General features: G+C 36.0%; 1 protein-coding gene across 5 annotated transcripts in view; it reads right to left on the bottom strand.

The window, feature by feature from the left end:
* Positions 1-20,503, bottom strand: part of ARHGAP5 (Rho GTPase activating protein 5) — a 68,249-nt gene that overhangs the window by 9,204 nt on the left and 38,542 nt on the right. For 4 of the 5 annotated variants that reach the window (XM_049897588.1, XM_049897587.1, XM_049897585.1 and 1 more), the window contains exons 3-5: positions 19,641-19,788; positions 3,957-4,034; positions 200-331 (exon numbers count right to left, since the gene is read on the bottom strand). In XM_049897588.1, the coding sequence (XP_049753545.1) occupies positions 200-331; positions 3,957-4,034; positions 19,641-19,788 (358 nt within the window). The remainder of the gene's footprint in view (positions 1-199; positions 332-3,956; positions 4,035-19,640; positions 19,789-20,503) is intronic. The other variant, XM_049897589.1, reaches the window with a different exon arrangement.

Genomic DNA, 20,503 nt, shown 5'->3' with positions numbered 1-20,503 from the left:
AAACTCAATATTCTCAGGTACTGCCCCCAGAGATTCTGATTTTTAGATTTAGGGGAATATGCCTTCAGGAAACACAGTTCTAGCAAGCTGCATTTTCTATTTTTTATGTAATCTAGAGCACGACTTATTTTAACACTTAGCAATCATTATCCAAGAACCGCAGCTAACATCCCCTCAAAAAAAGGAGATTTATACTTACTTGCTGCTTCCAACAGCTCTGGATGAAGAGAATATGGAATTAAAGGATCTGGCAGGTCTGCAAAGAATGCTTTAAGAGCTCCAGCTACAGCATTTACTGTTACTTCCATTGATACTAGATTGATATTATGATCTACAAAACAAACATTAAAATTTTAATTTATGATATTTATAATAAATTTTCATTTATTATAGGAGAAATAAGCCAAACAGGTGTTGTTAGATCCAAAGATATTTAAATCTTCTCTTAAACACCTTTCTTTACAGGTGTAAAGAAATCCTTCCCCCACTGTTTTAACGTAAGTTTGCCTGACAAACCCACAAATTTCTAGTAACCCATACAAAGAGGATAGAACAAAACAAGAAGCATTCTGTTACAATAAAAATGCTCTTAGGCTTATTAGTATATTAAAGAACTTTAACATTTACTAATGCCCATTGTCTTTTGTTTACATAAGCCATTTAAATGAAGCCACAAAGAAACAGACAAAAGATACGAATTATATACATAAAATTCTAATTTGGAACTTCAAACTTTATACTTAACTACTTATATGAAACAGTTTAAACTATTTTTATTGAAGTTCTGACTTAAAAACAAGACTGGAACACAACAGAAGTGTATCATGAGGTTATTTTCATATTAAAAATCATTTTCTTTTCTTACTATAAATGCAGGGAAACCCCGGTGGTTAAGAGCTACAGCTGCTAACCAAAAGGTCAGCAGTTGGAACACACCAGGTGCTCCCTGGAAATCCTATGGGGCAGTTCTACTCTGCCCTATACGGTCGCTGTGAGTTGGAATTGACTCGACAGCAATGGGTTTGGTTTGGTTTTTATTATAAATGTAATTTGCTTATTACAAAATGTTTTTAAAATATTTACCAACAAAAAGAAAAAAAAAATTACCCCATCATCCAGAGATAATCATTGTTTACATTTTGACATTTTTCTTTTGAACCTTTTTCTGCTCATTATATACATAAAAATCATATATACATTTTATATCAGATTTCTTTAAAGCACTATGCAAGGTTATTAAAAATTTCAGAAGCAACTTTGAAAAACATTTTCTTTTTACTGGGTAGCTCACTGTAATATAATTTCAAATTTGCGTAAAAGTTGAAAGAATAGTATTTAAGAACTCACATGTATTAAGCCAGAATCAACAATTAACATTTTGACATAAACAGTTTTAATGGCTACAAAATATTTCCTGATGTAACAATTTACATATTATATTACTGAACATTAAGACTTATTTCATTTTTAAAATATTACAAAGATGTTACAATAAACACTTTTATATATTAAAACTTATTTCCTTAGGTTACATTTCTTGTAATAATAGTCACCCAATGAACATTTAATATGATGCCTGACTAGAAAACTCCATTAAGTATTATCTCATTATTCCTCATAGTTATTCTTACCATCCCCATTCTAGAGATGACGAAATTGAGATTTAGAGAGACTAATTAGCCTGGGGTACAAAGATCCTAAGTGGCAGAAAAAGGAAACAAAACCAGGAAGTCTAACTCAAGAGACCCTGATATTAACTAGGTCCTTGGGTGTTGTGAACAGTTTGCTCTCGGCTACCAATCTAAAGGTTGCCGATTCGAACCCACCCAATGGTGTCATGGAAAAAAGGCCTGGCAACCTGCTTCCATAAAGATTATAGCCAAGATAACCACATTGAGCAGTTCTATTCTGACACACATGGGGCCACCATGAGTTGGAACTGACTTGACAGCAACAGGTTTGGTTTTTGGTATTTACTACTATCCTGTCTTCATTACAGGAAGTGAAACTGTACCAATATGGTGTTATAAAGTTGAAACCATTTTTCTAATAAGATTTTTTAAAAATGGGGTAATAGACTACACCACTTCTCACTTATTGACATGGTTAGGTTTCGAAGACCAGGTTGTTTTGTGAAAAGTGGCATTACATGAAAATGAGGGACAACCACTACATCAGATCACAAAATGGAGGATGACTATATCATTACATAACTGACAAATTACATCAATACATAACTGCCAAACCACTGAAAATTATGACCTAGGCAAGATGACACATAATCATCACAGCCAGTGTTACTCTTGCCTTGCACACCTTGGCATTCATTACTGCTAGACATGTCATTAACATGCAAAATAGTCAGAAAGTAGATTTTTTACTGTTGTTGTAAATGCAAAATGTCAGATAATGAGACAGTCAATAAGTGAGGAGTAAGTGTATAATGCTTTTCTGCAGCTAGGCATATATACCACTCAACAACCATTTTTGCAATTCGACACATAAATCTTCCATGTAATTATTTTACATGACTAACAAGTATTCTACTCATAGACACATGGGTAGTTCCCCCTATTTTTAAAATTATAAACAATGCTGCAATGAATGCTTTTTTACATATACCTTGGTATGCCTGTGCAAAGACTTCTATGACATAAATTCTTAGAAATGGATTTTCTCTAGCAAAACTAATCTGAATTTTAATAGACATTCTCAAACTGCCTTTCAAAAGGCACCCTCAACCAACAGTATATAAATACCTGTTTACCTTCACCCTACCCAAAAATCTTTAGTAATAAATAAATGCACAATTGTTTCATTTTAATTTTTAGTTTTTAAATTGATAGAGGCTGAGCACCTTTTCATGTATTTTGTTAGCCAGTTTCTTCTGATGTGAACTGGTTAATCTAGCATAAGTAGTCCATATTCTTCTAAGTCAATAGTTTGTCTCTTTATTTGTTTTTCCTACCCTCTCATATGGAATTTCTACATTTTTAAGCAGCCAGTTTATTATGTTGTTCAAGCTTTCTAGGTTTCATACCAAGTTTAAGCCTTTTGCTACTCTAAAGATTATAAAATTATCTGCTCATCTACACTTAAATTTTTGATCTCGTATTAAAGTAAATTCTATATGAGAGCAAAGATTTTATAATAATAAATCTATTTATATAAAGTTCCAATATCATAAATATAAATTTAAGTAAACACTATCCTTGGTAATACAAAGATGCTAATCCATAATAAGTCAATTTATTGCTTTTCTAAGTCTAATGACAGACTGCTATGGATTCAATTACAGTCTTTTATTTGTGAGATAACTTATGGGTTAAGGATATGAACTATAGGAAGAAACAGAGCAAAGGCATATGGGCCATAAAATAATCAATTTTACTTCAAATATATGTTTTCAACTATTCCCTGCAGTCTCAGGGTAAGAGAGAGCTTATCATTTCTAAAACAAAATTAGTCTCTTCATTCCATTCCTCTGGGCTTTGCTTGAATACTGAATAGCATTCTTCTGTACCTCATTCCTTATTTACTTGCTCCTCTTCCAATTTTACACTTACATTCAAAAATATATATGGTATTGTATTTTCTTTACCAAACTGCCTCTTTTTGTTACTATCTTCCATTTTTTTCTCCTATTGCAAAAGAAGTTTCAGTATCACCTATTTCCATTTTTATACTACTACCCACACTTCTACTCAGCTCCTAAACTGAAAACAAACAGCTCTAAAGTACTCGCTTTCCTTCTAGTGTAAAGTTAATAGGCTTTTCTTAGCTCTTCGGTTCCTTGACAATACTGTTTATTAAATATTTCTAATCCCACTTCAAAATTCTATCCCCTTACTACCCATATGCCTTAGGAGATTTTCAAATTAAAATTAATCGTCCCACCATGAAATGGCCAATAAGGAAAAAAAAGAAACAATTATTTTATATAATTATCTTTTTACCTTGATCAAACTGCTTCTGAATATTGTCTTGATCAGTTTTGTTCCCGCTAACACGGTAGAGTCCTTCAGTACATAACCCTAAGAAAATAAAGAGATAAACATGCTTTTATACATACATATGTATCTATAACAAAGAATGTACTTAAAGTAGAACTAAGTACAGCTTAGTAAGTTCCAATAATATGGTGGTAATGTATTTTGAAGAATATTTTCAGGCATTTCATTTTTAAAATAAGTTCTTGATGGACTTTTTATTTTAAACCTTTTAAGATAACCAGTCCCAGACAAGATGAATAGACACATTTATCCCTATTCCTCCTGCTAAATACAGCTTAAAAACCATGAATGTAACATATAAAAAACAAACATAAGAAAACTCTGAATGGTTGAGCAGAGAAAGTCGATTGGCTAGGGACCCTGGAACTTAAGCAACACTACAGCGAGTTCCTTGGGTTTCCTATTTGCCTCCTATACATTCCCGTCCTTGGCAATGGAGAAACTCACAAGCCAGAAACGTACCTGAGCATAGGAAAAAAAAACCAATATGAACAAGAGTAACAACAAGAAAAACCTACTCTTTCTAGTCAACAGACTAAAAACATGCAGCCCAGCAAGAGAAAACATTTTTAATAACCACCCTACTCTAGCCAAACACCATGGAATCCTTCTCACCCTGTCAGTGGAGGCCAGGGAGCCTGGACTTCCATCCCTGCCCAGAAGTAACAAGGTACCCATTCTTGGCCCTCCTAAGAACATCAGCAGAGGCTGAGTGGAAGCCTGAACTTCTACCATCATCCCCAAGTAAAGAAGCACCCTACTCTTCTCTGCCTTGTAGAGGTTAGCAGAGATCAGTAGAAGCTGAATGAGGACTTTACTTACACCTGGCTGTAACAAGGCACGTGACATAATCTTATATATAGAAAATCTCAAAGAATCCACAAGAAAGCTACTAGAGCTAAACAATGAATTCAGGAAAGTTGCAAGATACGAGATTAACATACAAAAACCACAGGAATTTCTATATACTAGCAATGAACAATACAAAAATGAAATTAAAAAACAGTTCCATTTATAATAGCATCCAAAAGGATAAATGCAAATTCAAACTACAATGAGATACCATCTCACCTCAACAAGGCTAGCATTACTCCAAGAACACAAAACAGCGATAGACATCATTATGTAAAAGCTGACAACATTAAATCAAAAAAGGACTAAAAATGTCATACAGCTTTCACATGGAGAGGAAGTAAGGGAGATATACAGAGATAAAAGTTTGGATTAAACTTAGAAAAATAGGGGTAAATACTAAGGTCACTACAAAGGAAACTAACAAACCTACACATCAAAATAAAACACAAGAGAAACAAAGACTCAGCAAACACAAAATCAACAACAATGAAAAAACAACAACACAGAAAATTAAGCAGAAAAAAGGAACTGTCAACAACACACAAAAAAGACATTAAAATGACAGCACGAAACTCATAATAAAAAAATTTTTTTTTTTTATTACACTGAATGTAAATGGACTAAATGCACCAATAAAGAGACAGAGTGGCAGAATGGATTAAAAAACATGATCCGTCTATATGCTGCCTATAAGAGACATACCTTAGACTTAAAGACACAAACAAACTAAAGCTCAAAGGATGGAAAAAATATATCAAACCAACAACAATCAAAAAGAGCAGGAGTGGCAGTATTATTTCTGACAAAATAGGCTTTAAAGTAAAATTCACCACAGAGGGTAAGGAAAGGCACTATATAATGATTACAGGGTCAATATACCAGGAGGATATAACCACAATAAATATTTATGCACCCAACGAAAGGGCTCCAAAATACATAAAACAAACTCTAACGGCATTGAAGAGACAGACAGCTCCACAATAATAGTAGCCGACTTCAACACACCACTTTCAGTGAAGGACAGAATATCTAGAAAGAAGCACAATAAAGACATGGAATATCTAAATGTCACAATATGATAACCTGACCTCATAGACATATACAGAACACTCCACTCAATGGCAGCCAAGTATACTTTCTTTTCCAAGGCACACGGAATATTCTCTAGAATTGCCTTAACAGAATCCAACACATCAAAATATTACAAAGCATCTTTTCTGACCATAAAGCCGTAAAAGGGGAAATCAGTAACAGAATAAGCAAGGAAAGAAATCAAACACACAGAAATTGAACAACACCTTGCTCAAAAACTACTGGGTTATAGAAGAAATTAAGGATGGAACAAAGAAATTCACAGAATCAAATGAGAATGAAAACACTTCCTGCCAGAACCCTTGGGACACAGCAAAAGCAGTGCTCAGAGGTCAATTTATAACCAATAAATATACATATACAAAAAGAAGAAAGGGCCAAAATCAAAGAATTATCCCTACAACTCTAACAAATAGAGTGCAGCAAAAGAAGCTCTCGGGCACCAGAAGAAAGCAAATAATAAAAGTTAGCACAAAGTTAAATGAAATAGAGAACAGGAAAACAATTCAAAGAGTTATCAAAAGCTGGTTGTTTGAAAAGATCAACAAAATCAATAAACCATTTGCAAAACTGACAAAACAAAAACAGAAGAGGCAAATAACTCGAATAAGAAATGAGATGGACGATACTGCAACAGATCCAACTGAAATTAAAAGAATCATAACAGAACACTATGAAAAATTGTACTCTAACAAATCTGAAAACCTAGAGGAAATGGACAAGTTTATAGAAACACACTACCTACCAAAACTAACACAAACAGAGAGAACTAAATAAACCTATAACAAAAGAAGGCATTGAAAAGGTAATTAAAAAACTCCCAACAAAAAGAAGTACTGGCCCTGACGGCTTCACTGGAGAATTCTACCAAACTTGCAGAGAAGAGTTAACACCACTACTACTAAAGGTATTTCAGAGCATAGAAAAGGATGGAATTCTCCTGAACTCATTCTATGCAGCCAGCAGAACCCTGTAACCAAAACCAGGTAAAGACATAACAAAAAAAGAAAATGACACACTAAGATCCCTCATGAACTTAGATGTAAAAATCCCCAACAAAAGTCCAGCCAACAGAATTCAATAACATACCAAAAAAATAATTCACCATGACCAGGTGGGATTCATACCAGGTATGCAGAACTGCCCCCAGCAGGGTCACCAACGGAGGACAGGTTTCAGCTGAGCTTCCGGACTAAGACACAATAGGAAGAAGGACCAGGCAGTCTCTTCTGAAAAGAATTAGCCAGTGAAAACCTTATGAATAGCAGTGGAACACTGTCTGATACACTGCCAGAAGAGGAGCCCCCTGCAGGTTGGAAGGCACTCAAAAGACCACTGGGGAAGAGCTGCCTCCTCAAAGTAGACTCAACCTTAATGATGTGGATGGAGTAAAGCTTTCGAGACCTTCATTTGCTGATGTGGCACAACTCGAGAAGAAACAGCTGCACACATCCATTAATAATAGGAACCTGGAATGTAAGAAGTATGAATCCAGGAAAATTAGAAATCATCAAAAAAGAAATGGAATGCATAAATATCCATGGCATAGGCATTTGTGAGCTGAAATGGGCTGGGACTGGCCATTTTGAATCGGACATCCATATAGTCTACTATGCCGGGAATGACAACTTGAAGAGGAATGATGTCGCGGGGAAAATATTAAATGACTCTGAAAGCATCAAAAGAAGATGGAAGGAATACACAGAGTCATTATACCAAAAAGAATTAGTCAACGTTCAACCATTTCAAGAAGCAGCATATGATCAGGAACCGATGGTACTGAAGAAGAATTCCAAGCTGCAATGAAGGCACTGGCAAAAAACAAGCCTCCAGGAATTGACGGAATATCCACTGAGATATTTCAAGAAACGGATGCAGTGCTGGAAGTGCTTAGTCCTGTATGACAAAAAATTTTGAAGACAGCTACCTGGCCAACTGACTGGAAGAGATATTTAGGCCTATTCCCAAGAAACGTGATCCAATCGAATGCGGAAATTATCGAACAATATCATCAATATCACGTGCAAGCAAAATCTTGCCAAAGATCATTCAAAAGCAGCTGCAGCAGTGTATCGACAGGAACCGCCAGAAATTCAGGCCAGTTTCAGAAGAGGATGTGGAACCAGGGATATCACTGCTGATGTCAGACGGAACCTGGCTGAAAGCAGAGAATACCAGGAGGATGTTTACCTGTGTTTTATCGACTATGCAAAGGCATTCGGCTGTGTGGATCATAACAAATCATGGATAACACCGCAAAGAATGAGAATTCCAGAACACTTAATTGTGCTCACTGTGCACTGATCAAGAGGCAGTTGTTTAGACAGAACAAGGGGACACTGAGTGGTTTAAAGTCAGGAGAAGTGTGCACCAGGGTTGTATCCCTTCACCACACCTATTCAATCTGTATGCTGAGCAAATAATCCAAGAAGCTTGATTATATGAAGAAGAATGGGGCATCAGGATTGGAAGAAGACTCATTAACAACTTGTGTTATGCAGATGACACAACCTTGCTTGCCGAAAGTGAAGAGTACATGAGGCACTTTACTGATGAAGATCAAAGACCACAGCCTTCAGTATGGATTACACCTCAACCTAAAGAAAACAGAAATCCTCACAACTGGACCAATAAGCCACATCATGATAAACGGAAAAAAGACTGAAGTTGTCAAGGATTTCATTTTACGTGAACCCACAATCAACACCCATGGAAGCAGCAGTCAGGAAATCAAAAGACGCATTGCACTGGGCAAATCTGCTGCAAAGGACCTCTTTAAAGCGTTGAAAAGCAAAGCTGTCACCCTGAAGACTAAGGTGCGCCTGACCCAAGCCATGGTATTTTCAATTGCATCATATGCATGTGAAAGCTGGACAATGCATAAGGAAGACCTAAGAAGAACCGACGCCTTTGAGTTGTGGTGCTGGTGAAGAATATTGAATATACCATGGACTGCCAAAAGAACAAACAAACCTATCTTGGAAGAAGTACAACCAGAACGCTCCTTAGAAGCAAGAATGATGAGACCTCGTCTCACATACTTTGGACACAGGAGGGTCAGTCCCTGGAGAAGGACATCATGCTTGGTAAAGCACAGGGTCAGAGGAAAGACGAAGACCCTCAAAGAGATAGATTGACACAGTGGGCTCAGGCATAACAATGATTGTGGGGATGGCACAGGACCGGGCAGTGTTTTGTTCTCTGGTATATAGAGTATCTATGAGTAGGAACCAACTAGGACTAGATGGCACTTAAGAAAAACAACAGCAATGCAGGGATGGTTTAACATTAGAAAAACAATCAATGTAATCCATCACATAAATAAAGCAAAAGAATAGAACCACATGATCTTATCAATTGATGCAGAAAATGTATTTGACAAAGTCTAACACCCATTCATGATAAAAACTCTCAGCAAAATAGGAATAGAAGGGAAATTTCTCAACATAATAAAGGGCCTTTATACAAAGTCAACAGCCAATATCATCCTAAATGGAGAGAGTCTGAAAGCACTCCCTCTGAGAACAGCTACCAGACAAGGATGCCCATTCAACACCACTGTTATTCAACATTGTGCTGGAGGCCCTAGTGAGAGCATTTAAGCTAAAAAAAATAAAAAAAGGGAATCTAAATTGGTAGGGAAGAAGTACGAGTATCCCTATTTGCAGATGATATGATCTTATACACAGAAAATCCTAACAAATCCATAAGAAAACTCTTGGGGCTAAGAGATGAGTTCAGCAGGGTATATGGATACAAGATAAACATACAAAAATCAGCTGGATTCCCCTACACCAACAAAGAACGTCAAAGAGGAAATCACCAAATCAATGCCATTTACAATAGCCCCCACAAGATAACACACTTAGGAATAAATCTAACTAGAGATGTAAAAGACCTATACAAAGAACACTACAAGACACTACGCAAGAAACCAAGAGACCCACATAAGTAGAAAAACATACCTTGTTCATGGATAGGAAGACTCAACATTGTGAAAATGTCTATTCTACCCAAAGCTATCTACAGATGCAATGCAATCCTGATACAAATTTCAACTACATTTTTTAATGAGATGGAGAGGACCCGGATAAGTAAAGCATTACTGAAAAAGAAGAACAAAGGCCTCACACTACCTGATTTTAGAATCTACTATACTGCCGCAGTAGTCAGAACAGCCTGGTACTGGTACAACAACACATACACAGACCAGTGGAACAGAATTGAGAATCCCCACATAAATTTATCTACCTATGAGCAGCTGATATTTGACAAAGGCTCAAAATCTGTTAAATAGGGAAAAGATAGTCTCTTTAAGACATAGTGCTGGCATAACTGACCATCCATCTGCAAAAAAATGAAACAAGACCCACACCTCAAGCCATGCACAAAAACTAACTCAAAATGGGTCAAAGACCTAAATATAAAATCTAAAACGATAAAGATCATGGAAGAAAAAATAGGGACAATGCTAGGAGCCCTAATACATGGCATAAACAGTATACAAAACATTACTAACAATGCACAAACACCAGAAAAGAAACTAGGTAATTGAGAGCTCCTAAAAATCAAACATTTAGGCTCATCCGAAGACTTTACCAAAAGAGTAAAAAGACTACCTACAGACTGGGAAAAAAATTTTTGGCTACAACAAATCCCTAAAATCTGTAAGATAATGCAAAACCTCAACAACAAAAAGACAAATAAACCAGTTAAAAATGGGCAAAGGATATGAACAGGTACTTCAGCAAAGAAGACATTCAGGCGGCTAACAGATTCATGAGGAAATGCTCACGATTGTTAGCCATTAGAGAAATGCAAATCAAAACTACAAGGGGATACCATCTCACCTCAGCAAGGCTGGCATTAATCCAAAAAACACAAAACAAGAAATGTTGGAGAGGCTGTGGAGAGATTGGAACACTTATACACTGCTGGTGGGAATGTAAAATGGTACAATCACTTTGGAAATCCATCTGGCCCTTCCTTAAAAAGCTAGAAATAGACCTATCATACGACCCAGCAATCCCACTGCTTGGAATATATCCTAGAGAAATAACCCTCACATGAATGGATATAAGCACACCCATGTTCACTGGAGCACTGTTTACAATAGCAAAAAGATGGAAACAATCAAGGTGCCCATCAACTGGATAAACAGATTATAGTATATTCACACAATGGAATAATATGCAAAGATAAATGATGATGAATCCGTCAAACATCTCAGAACATGGAGGAATCTGGGAGGCATTATGCTGAGTGAAATTAGTCAGTTGCAAAAGGACAATATTGTATGAGACCACAAATTTAAGAACTCAAGAAAAGGTTTAAACACAGAAGAAAACATTCTTTGATGGTTATTAGAGTGGGGAGGGCAAGGGAGAAAAGTATCCACTAATCAGATAGTAGACAAGAATTATTTTAGGTGAAGGGAAGGAGAGCACACATTACACAGGAAGTCAGCACTACTGGAGTAAACCAAAAGCTAAGAAGTTGTCTGAAATACAATCAAACACTTCGAGGGACAGAGTAGTAGGGGCAGGGATCTGGGGACCATGGTTTCAGGGGGCATCTAGGTCAACTGGCATAAGAAAATGTATTAAGAAAGCGTTCTGCAACCCACTTTGGTGAGTGGCATCTGGGGTCTCCAAAACTAACAAGCTGCCATCTAAGATGCATCAGTTGGTCTCAATTCACCTGGAGCAAAGGACAATGAAAAACACCAAAGACACAAGGAAAATATGAACCGACGAAACAGAAAGGGCCACATAAGCCAGAAACTCCATCAGCCTGAAACCAGAAGAACTAGATGGTGCCCAGCTACCACCAAAGGCTGCCCTGACGGGGAACACAACAGAGAATCCCTGATAGAGCAGGAGAAAAGTGGTATGCAGATCTCAAATTCTAGTAAAAAGACCAGACTTAATGGTCTGACTGAGACTGGAGGGCCCCAGAAGTCATGGTCCCTGGATTCTCTGTTATCCCAAAACTAAAACCATTCCTGAAGCAAACTCTTCAGACAAAGATTAGACTGGACTATAAAACATAAAACGATACTGGTGAGGAGTGTGTTGAAGTAGACACGAGACTATGTGGGCAGCTCCTGTCTGGAGGCGAGATGAGAAGGCAGAGGGGGACCGGAGCTGGCTGATGGACACAGGAAATACAAGGTGGAGAGAAGGAGTGTGCTGTCACATTATAGGGTGAGCAACTAGGGTCACATAATGACGTGTGTCTGAGTTTTTGTGCGAGAAACTGACTTGAATTGTAAACGCAATTAAAGCACTATTAAAAAAAAAAACGCTATAGGGACATCTGAATCCACTATGAAGGATTAATTGCTACAGAAATTGCTCTCTCACTATAAACATTACAAGCTGGACAAATTATACGAAACAACAATTTTCAGACAATGAATATAACAGGCAGTTTTCAGACACTGAGTAACTGTGATCCCTGAGAAAAAACCAGTCTGGGAATTCCTTGGAAGGTTAAAGATGAAGTTACCATATGACCCTGCCATTCAACTCCTGGGTGTATACCCAAGGGAATTTGTGGGGTTTACAATTAACTTTACCCATAAGCCCATTGCTACAGAGTCAATTTTGATTTATAGCAACCCTATAGGACAGAGCAGAATTGCCCCAGAGGGTTTTCAAGGCTGTAAATATTTATGGAAGCAGACTACCACATCTTTCTCCTGTGGAGCAGCTGGTGGGTTTGAACACCAACCTTTCAGTTAGCAGCTGAGTGCTTAACCACTACATCACCAAGGCTCCTACAATTCAAATTACCCAAAGAATTTGGTCTTTGGCCTTGACTCCTAAGAGATAACCTCTAAAACCTTAGAATTTTCCCAGTGATTGAAGTATCTTTGTTATCTATGAAGGTTTCAGACCACATCTACCTAACAGGTTATGCTAATGAAGTGACACTTGGGTAGGAGCTGGCCAGGCCAGAAGACTCACCGTGTGATATGTCTGCCTAACCCATGGGAAGGGAAGCTGGTGATTGGGTTCAACCATGTGGGCAATGATGCATTCAATGATGCCTATGTAACGAGACCCCAATATAAAAGCTCTAGATACTTTATTTCCATGAGCTTCCTGGTTGATGAAAGACATCTGTGCTTGGGAGGGACACGCTTCCCTTTTTGGAGATGTGAAAGTTCCATACTGGGACCCTCCTAGATCTTGCCTTATGCATCTGTTCATTTGTATCCTTTTTGCTATAATAAAACTATAATCCTAAGTAGAGCACTTTCCTAAGTAAGTTGTTCTAGCAAATTATCAAACAGAAAAATATATTATTATGTCTGAAATACATTGTAGAATTCAAATGTTTAACAACAGAATAAGGGATGGGAGAGGGGAAGCAGACTTCTACTTTAAAAAAATATAAAGAAACCAAACAAAACAGAAAGAAGGAAATAAAAAGTAGAATTCAAATTAGCAAATAGACAAAAAAGAGGAAAATCAATAAAACCAAAAACTGGCTCTTTGTAAAGTTCAATAAAATTGATAAATCCTTAAGCAGATTGCTTGGGGTGGGGGGACAGAAAGAAGATACACATTAGTAATATCAGGAAAGAAAGAGCACACATTACTAGAGATGCTACATGTGTTAAGAGGATAATAAGGATTTGTATAACCTTATGTCAACTAAGATGAAATGGATAAATTCCTCAAAAGACACAAACAACCAATGCTCACTCAAGAAGAAGTAAAAAATCTGAATAATTCTACATCTATTAAAGGAATTTAACTTAGAGTTAAACATTTCCTCACAAAGAAAATTCCAGGCCCCAATATTACCAATTCTATATAAACTCTTCCAGAAAACAAATTCAGCTTTACCTTGGTATCAAAACTAAAGACGTTTGAAGAAAGGATACAGACCAATATCCCTTGGGTACAGATGCAGAAATCCTTAACATATTAGCAAATTGAACCCAGCAATATATAAAAAGGGTAATTCGTACACTATAACCAAAAAACCAAGTGGGGTTTATTCCAGGAATGTAAGATTAGCGTAACATCTGAAAACCAAGGAATATAATCAACCACATAAACAGACTATAAAAGAACCATATGATCACCTCAACAAATGTCGAAAAACCACGTGACATAACCAACACTTATCTTGGATAAAAACTCTCAACAAAGCAGTAATAGAAGGGTACTTTCTCAACCAGATAAAGAGCATCCACAAAAAACCAACAGCTAGCATCACATTTAATGATACGACTAGATGCTTTCTCCCTAAGACTGGAAACAAGGCAAAGATGTTTGCTTTTCATCATGTCTACTGAATATTGTACTGAGGTCCTAGCATTGCAATAAAGCAAGAAAAAGAAATAAAAGGCAAACAGGTTAGAAAAAAAAAAAACCACTTTATTCATGGATGACATGATCACCTATGTACAAAATTCTGAAGAATTTACTAAAAAAAAAATACTTGAATGAATATGTGAATTTCAAAAAGTTGCAGGATACAAAGTCAAATGTTTTGCTATATACTAACAATGTTCAACTGGAAAATGAAATGAAAAAGGAAAAAAAAAGCAGCATTTACAATAGCATCCAGAAACATACTTAGGGATAAACATATATAAAATATGTGCAAGACCTGTACACTGAAAACTACATAATACTGTTGAGAGAAATTAAAGGTCTAAATAAACAGAGCAATATACCATTGTTAAAATGTCATTTCTCCCCAAATTAATCTATAGATTCAACATAATCTCAGCCAAAATCCCAGGTTTTTTTGAAGAAACTGACAAACTATACAACATGCAAATCACCTAGAATAGCCATAGCAACTTTTAAAAAGAAGAACAGAGTTGGAGCACTTACACTAACTCATATCAAGATTTACTGTGGAAGTTAACACTATGGAGAAACAGATCCACATGTGGTCATTTGATTTTTGACAAAGATGCCAAGGTAATATAATGGGAAAAGAAGTCTTTTTGGCAAATGGTAAAGAAACAACTGGATAGGCATATAAAAAAAACTGAAATTCAATCCTTGCTTCATAGTATACCCAAAAATTAAAGCTAAAACTATAAAACTTCTAAAAAAGAAAACAAAGTGGAAAGTTTTGACCTTGGGTTAAGCAACTTCACAAACGACACACCAATGGCCAATAAACTTATGAACAGATGTTCAACATCGTTAGCTATTAAAGATATGCAAATTAATGACATACCACTACACACCTACTAAAATAACTAAAATTAAAAAGCCTGACAATACCAAGTGTTTGAAAAGATGTGGAATAACTAGAACTCTCACGCACTGCTGGTGAAAATGCAAAATGGAAAACAGTTTAGAATTATAAATTTAAACATTCATTTACTATATAATCCAGCAATCCCACTCCTAGGTATTTACCCAAGGCATATGAAAACATATGTCCACACAAAGGCTTGTGCAAAAATATTCATAGTAACTGTATTCATAATAGTGAAAACCTGTATCCATCCAAATGTCCATTAGCAGGGGAATGGATAAACAAATGATGGTATTCCCATATAATACAATATAATATGCATTAAAATTAATAAACTACTGATTCAATAACATGAATAAATCTCAAAAGCATTATGCGAAGTGAAAACAAAGCAAAAAACCCAAACCCACTGCTGCTGAGTTAATTCAAACTCATGACAACCCTATAGAACAGAGTAGAACTGCCCCACAAAGTAGCTGGTAGATTCGAACTGCTGACCTTTAGGTTAGCAGGCATAGGACTTAACCACTGTGTCACCAGGACTCCAAGTGAAAGAAGACACACAAAAAGACTATGTATCATACAATCTCCTTTATATGAAATTACAGCAAAGCCAAAACTATAGTGACAGAAGGCAAATCAGTGGCTGCCAGAGGCTGTGAGCAGAGGGGATCTGATTAGCTGTGAAGGAGAGCCAGGTGGAACTTTTTGAGGGTGATGGAAATATTTTATTCTTGATTGTGGTGGTGGTTACGTGACAATAGATTTATCAAAACTCATACAGTACATTTAAAATTCGTGAATTTTATTATATGTAAGTTCTATCAATAAAGCTGACTTTAAAAAACTACCATAACTTATGGGAAAAGTGAAACCAAATGTGGGTGTAGTGAGCATAGCTTGACCAAAGCAAATGATGTCACTAAGAAGTGCTTGGAAATCGTGGTAGCATAGTGGGTAAGAGGTACACCTGCTAACCAAAAGGTTGGCAGTTTGAATCCTCTAGGCGCTACTTGGAAACCCTATGGGTAAATTCTACTCTGTCCTTTAGGGTCACTATGAGTCAGAATTGACTCAACGGCAATGGGTTTGGTTTCGGTTTAAGAAGTGCCCAAGAGAAAAGGACGCTTGTACTATAGAAATCTGACATATATAACTTAGCAACAACACCAACAATGACCAAAAAACGAGTGTATGATCATGTGAGTATGTGTACAGGCATATAGGTATACAAGCAGGTATCCCCCCCCAAAAAAAAGCCAAACCCAGTGCTGTCGAGTCGATTCCAACTCATAGCGACCCGGGAGGACAGAGTAGAACTGCCCTATAGGTGTATACATATGTGTGCACAGATACAAGTATCTACATGTATCTGTAAGGATAGGTATGTGTGTACAGATGTACATATTCACGGAAGACACAATTACAGATACTTCTTAGACACCACCAAACACCTTGAAAGACTGGTTTTCTAGCTTTGAAGGCTTAAGACCATAGTCTCATGGGACAATTCAGTCAGTTGGCATAATATATAGCTCGAGAAGTTCATATTCTACAGCCTAGTGAAGTGAGTGGCATCTAGGTTCTTAAAAGTTCGTGAGTGGCCATCTAAGATATAACTATTGGTCTCTACTAGTCAGGAGCAAAAGAGTAAAAAGGAAACCAAAATCTCAAAAAAAAAAAACAACAAGCCTACAGGGCTAATAACCTACAGAAGCGATATGGCCTCATCTACCCCAAGACCAGAAGAACTAGATGGTGCCTGGATACCACTGTCGACCATTCTGACCAAGGTCACAATAGACGGCCCCAGACAGAATGGGAGAAAAATGTAGGCCAAAACTCACATTCTTAAGAAAGACCAGACTTACTGCACCAGTTAAGACCAGAGGACTCTCTGAGATTATCTGAGATACTTTTTAAACCCTGAACCACAACTATCCTGAGAATACCTTTTAGTGAAATTAACAGAGTGGCACACAAAATATTACTCATAAGTATGGTGCGCTACTAATAAACCATCTATATGGGGCCAAAGGGTCAACATTTATTATAAAATGAAGAGGAGACGATAAGAGGGCAGAGAAACTAGAGTACCGGAAATGGAACAACCAGAACACAAAGAGAATGTTGACACCTTGTGAAATATGTAACTGCTTGTCACTGAAAAGTCTGTATATAAATTGTCAAATGGGAACCTAATTTATTGAGAAAGCTTTGACCAGAAACACAATATTAAAAAAAAAAAAAAATTACCATAACGCTTTCTTTAAGGTTGTTAAAATTTAGCCTTTTAAACAAAGGGACTGATTATAACAATAACAAAACTACTGATCATTTATATCATTATGTCAAAGGCTCTATAAACAGCAACGTAAAATTTTTAAATAATGGGTATCTGCAATATATTTACATTTACATGCTGAATATTAAATACAAGATAGTTGTGCTACAGTCCACATTGAGAAGTCTAAGCTGAACTCTTAAGGAACTCAGCTTCTGCTAAAACTGCTCAGCATTAATCAGTAATAAAATAAAAATAATATACTAAAATAACAAAATTGCTTTAATCCTACCTCATTATACATCTACCAAAGTACTTACATATATTATTTGTCAATTGACCTGAACTAATTCAAGTATACTAAGAATTGGACTGAATTTCATTTTATCTTACACTTGGAATTTATTCATTGTCCTCTAAATCACTCAACTAGTATATGCAAAAAGTGGCAATTTTTTATTATAAAAATAAACATACAAAAAGCTAATCTGTTATTTATTATTATTTTCAATTCACTCAAGAACATTATTTTCTAACTGCTCAGTCATATCCTTAAGGCCTAATTATATTACAAGAGAAAACAAGAATTCTTTAAACCCAAAGCAGGAAGCTAATACTGTAAGAATATCAGCATTTCTACTATGTTATACAGAAAAACAAAACAAACCCACTGCCGTAGAGCCAATTCCGACTCATAGCAACCTCAAAGGACAGAGTAGAACTGATTCATAGGTTTCTAAGAAATGGCTGGTTAGACTCCAACTGCCAACCTTTTGGTCTGCAGCTGTAGCTCTTAACCACTGTACCAACAGGGCTCCTTATTTTTATTTATTTATTTATAAAAATAGATGGACAGAAATATAGATAGGAATTTGTCCTAATACATACTTTTCAAATATCTGTTGGAAAAAAATGATTTTAAGGGCATATAAAAATGTAGGCTCTATGAATTATCACTTATCAACTACAAGGGGACAGATACATGCGATTTCAGTTATAATACTAGTGTGTAACAGACATCTCTCTATATTCCACCCCCGTATTATAACTGTGCTAAAGTATGTCTGAAAATCAGCATTTCTTACCAGACAGGCAACCCAGTATGTGAAGAACTTAGCTGATAAAATCAGACTAACCTGTTGCCATCAAGTAAATTCCCACTCACAGCGACCTTACAAGACAGAGTAGAACTGCCCCATAGGGTTCAAGAAGCAGCTGGTGGATTCGAACTGCCCATCTTTTGGTTAGCAGCCAAGCTCTTAAACCACTACGCCACCAGGGCTCTAAATCAGACTAGAGGGTAAAGGACATATCTAAGTAATGATGATCATGATTTTTTAGATGGGATATGGGCATCCTAGCTTTCTCTTAACAACAACAACAAAAAAAACAACTTGTATATAAAAGGAGATCATTAAGAACAGTCAAAACTGAACTAGCTCATGTTTTCAAAACATTAAATTCTGTAGTCCATTCATTTACTAAGATTTCAAGGTTAACTATTGTTCATTTTAAATACACTCATAAACATGATAACCTTCTGCCTCTATTCTCCACCTGACTGGCCCAATCTTCACATACTACATTGCACAAAGTAAACATAAGAGCAGGCTTGTTTCTAAAATAGTGAGGATATCTATACATCCCTTAAAAATATAACTCAAACCACATATATCACATAAAGCTAGTGCTGTTGAAAAATAGTAACATCACAAACAGAACAAGGTAACTTTCAGACATCTGTAAATATCACTGAGTTTTAAAAGAAAAAAATCCCTGTATAAAATGCCTAATACAAAAAAATAGTATTAGACTTAAAATACATTGAAAACTTTCACATTATCAAACTATAACTACCTCTTGATTAAACAGTAGTATAAATGAAAAGCCAAGTTATTTTAGATTGCAGAATAAGGTAAATTTAACATTTTAGCACTCAACTTAGTCATTTACTAAGTTCAAACAGAAGTTCAACAAAAGCAGTATTGGCCAACAATAAAGCCTCTTTCAGTTATCAGCTAGTTACTTGTAAAGTTAATACTAAACACAATCAATCTTAACAATGACAACTATAAATCTCTTTCATAATGAATCAGAAACATTTGGGAAACTGCAATGCAGCAATGTGAATCTCTGTAATGTTACTTCCATCCTACCTGTATCTTCAATAAACTCCACACATTTTTCAACAAATAGTGGTATGGGCTTCTCAGCTGTAATCAGATCCTGGAGAGGCATCCCAAAGTAATTACTTTCCCAATTTCTACGTGTTGGTGGATTAAAGTTCTTAGTTTTCTTTTTCTGCTATGAGAAAACACATTCAAATTAAACTCTTAAAATTAATTTCCTTCAGAATAACATTAGTATTCAGCAATGCAAATACACATTTTGGGTAAAAAAAAATATTTAAAAATCATATCCAATGTAACCGTCCATTGATATGGGATTCATTAAATAAATTCTGCTAGAAGAAGCAATAGCAAAAAAAGAAGAAGAAAAAAAAAAGCAGAAAAGAAACGGCTGACTAGAAGAAAATGTTCCCTTTAGGAAATAACAGAAGGTAAGACTGGACAAGAAAGATCACTTTCAAGGCCAACACAAGGAACATGCTAGGAGTAAGTGATACACAATTTAGTTTATGTGTGAGCTGTTAGTTTTATTTGGTCTTTGAGGTAGGTCCAAGTGAGGTTTTTATGCATAACTTAAGAATAAAACATTTATCATAAAATAAAGCTACGTAACTCCATGAACTTTTAGTTCCATTGTCTCTTTACTTTTTCCCCCATTTTCTTCCTACCTACCAACTCTCTCTTAAGTACTAAGGTAATTTTCATACATAATGTACAAAACATTTTCCCAATAGTAAAAAACAAAATGAAGTAAGAATTTTCAGTTTAATGTCAATCTCGCATTAGAGAGAAACTATGTTTTTAACCAGAGAGTAAACATCTAAAAAATCTATGAAGTTTTTCTCTGGAGTCCAACCCTTGAAGAGATTCTGATTCAGTCTCTCGAGTAC

This window comes from Elephas maximus, chromosome 10, assembly GCF_024166365.1.
Source record: "Elephas maximus indicus isolate mEleMax1 chromosome 10, mEleMax1 primary haplotype, whole genome shotgun sequence".
NCBI lineage: Eukaryota > Metazoa > Chordata > Mammalia > Proboscidea > Elephantidae > Elephas > Elephas maximus.
Note: the sequence above shows the minus strand (reverse complement) of the source record. Positions and strands in the feature narration are given on the sequence as shown.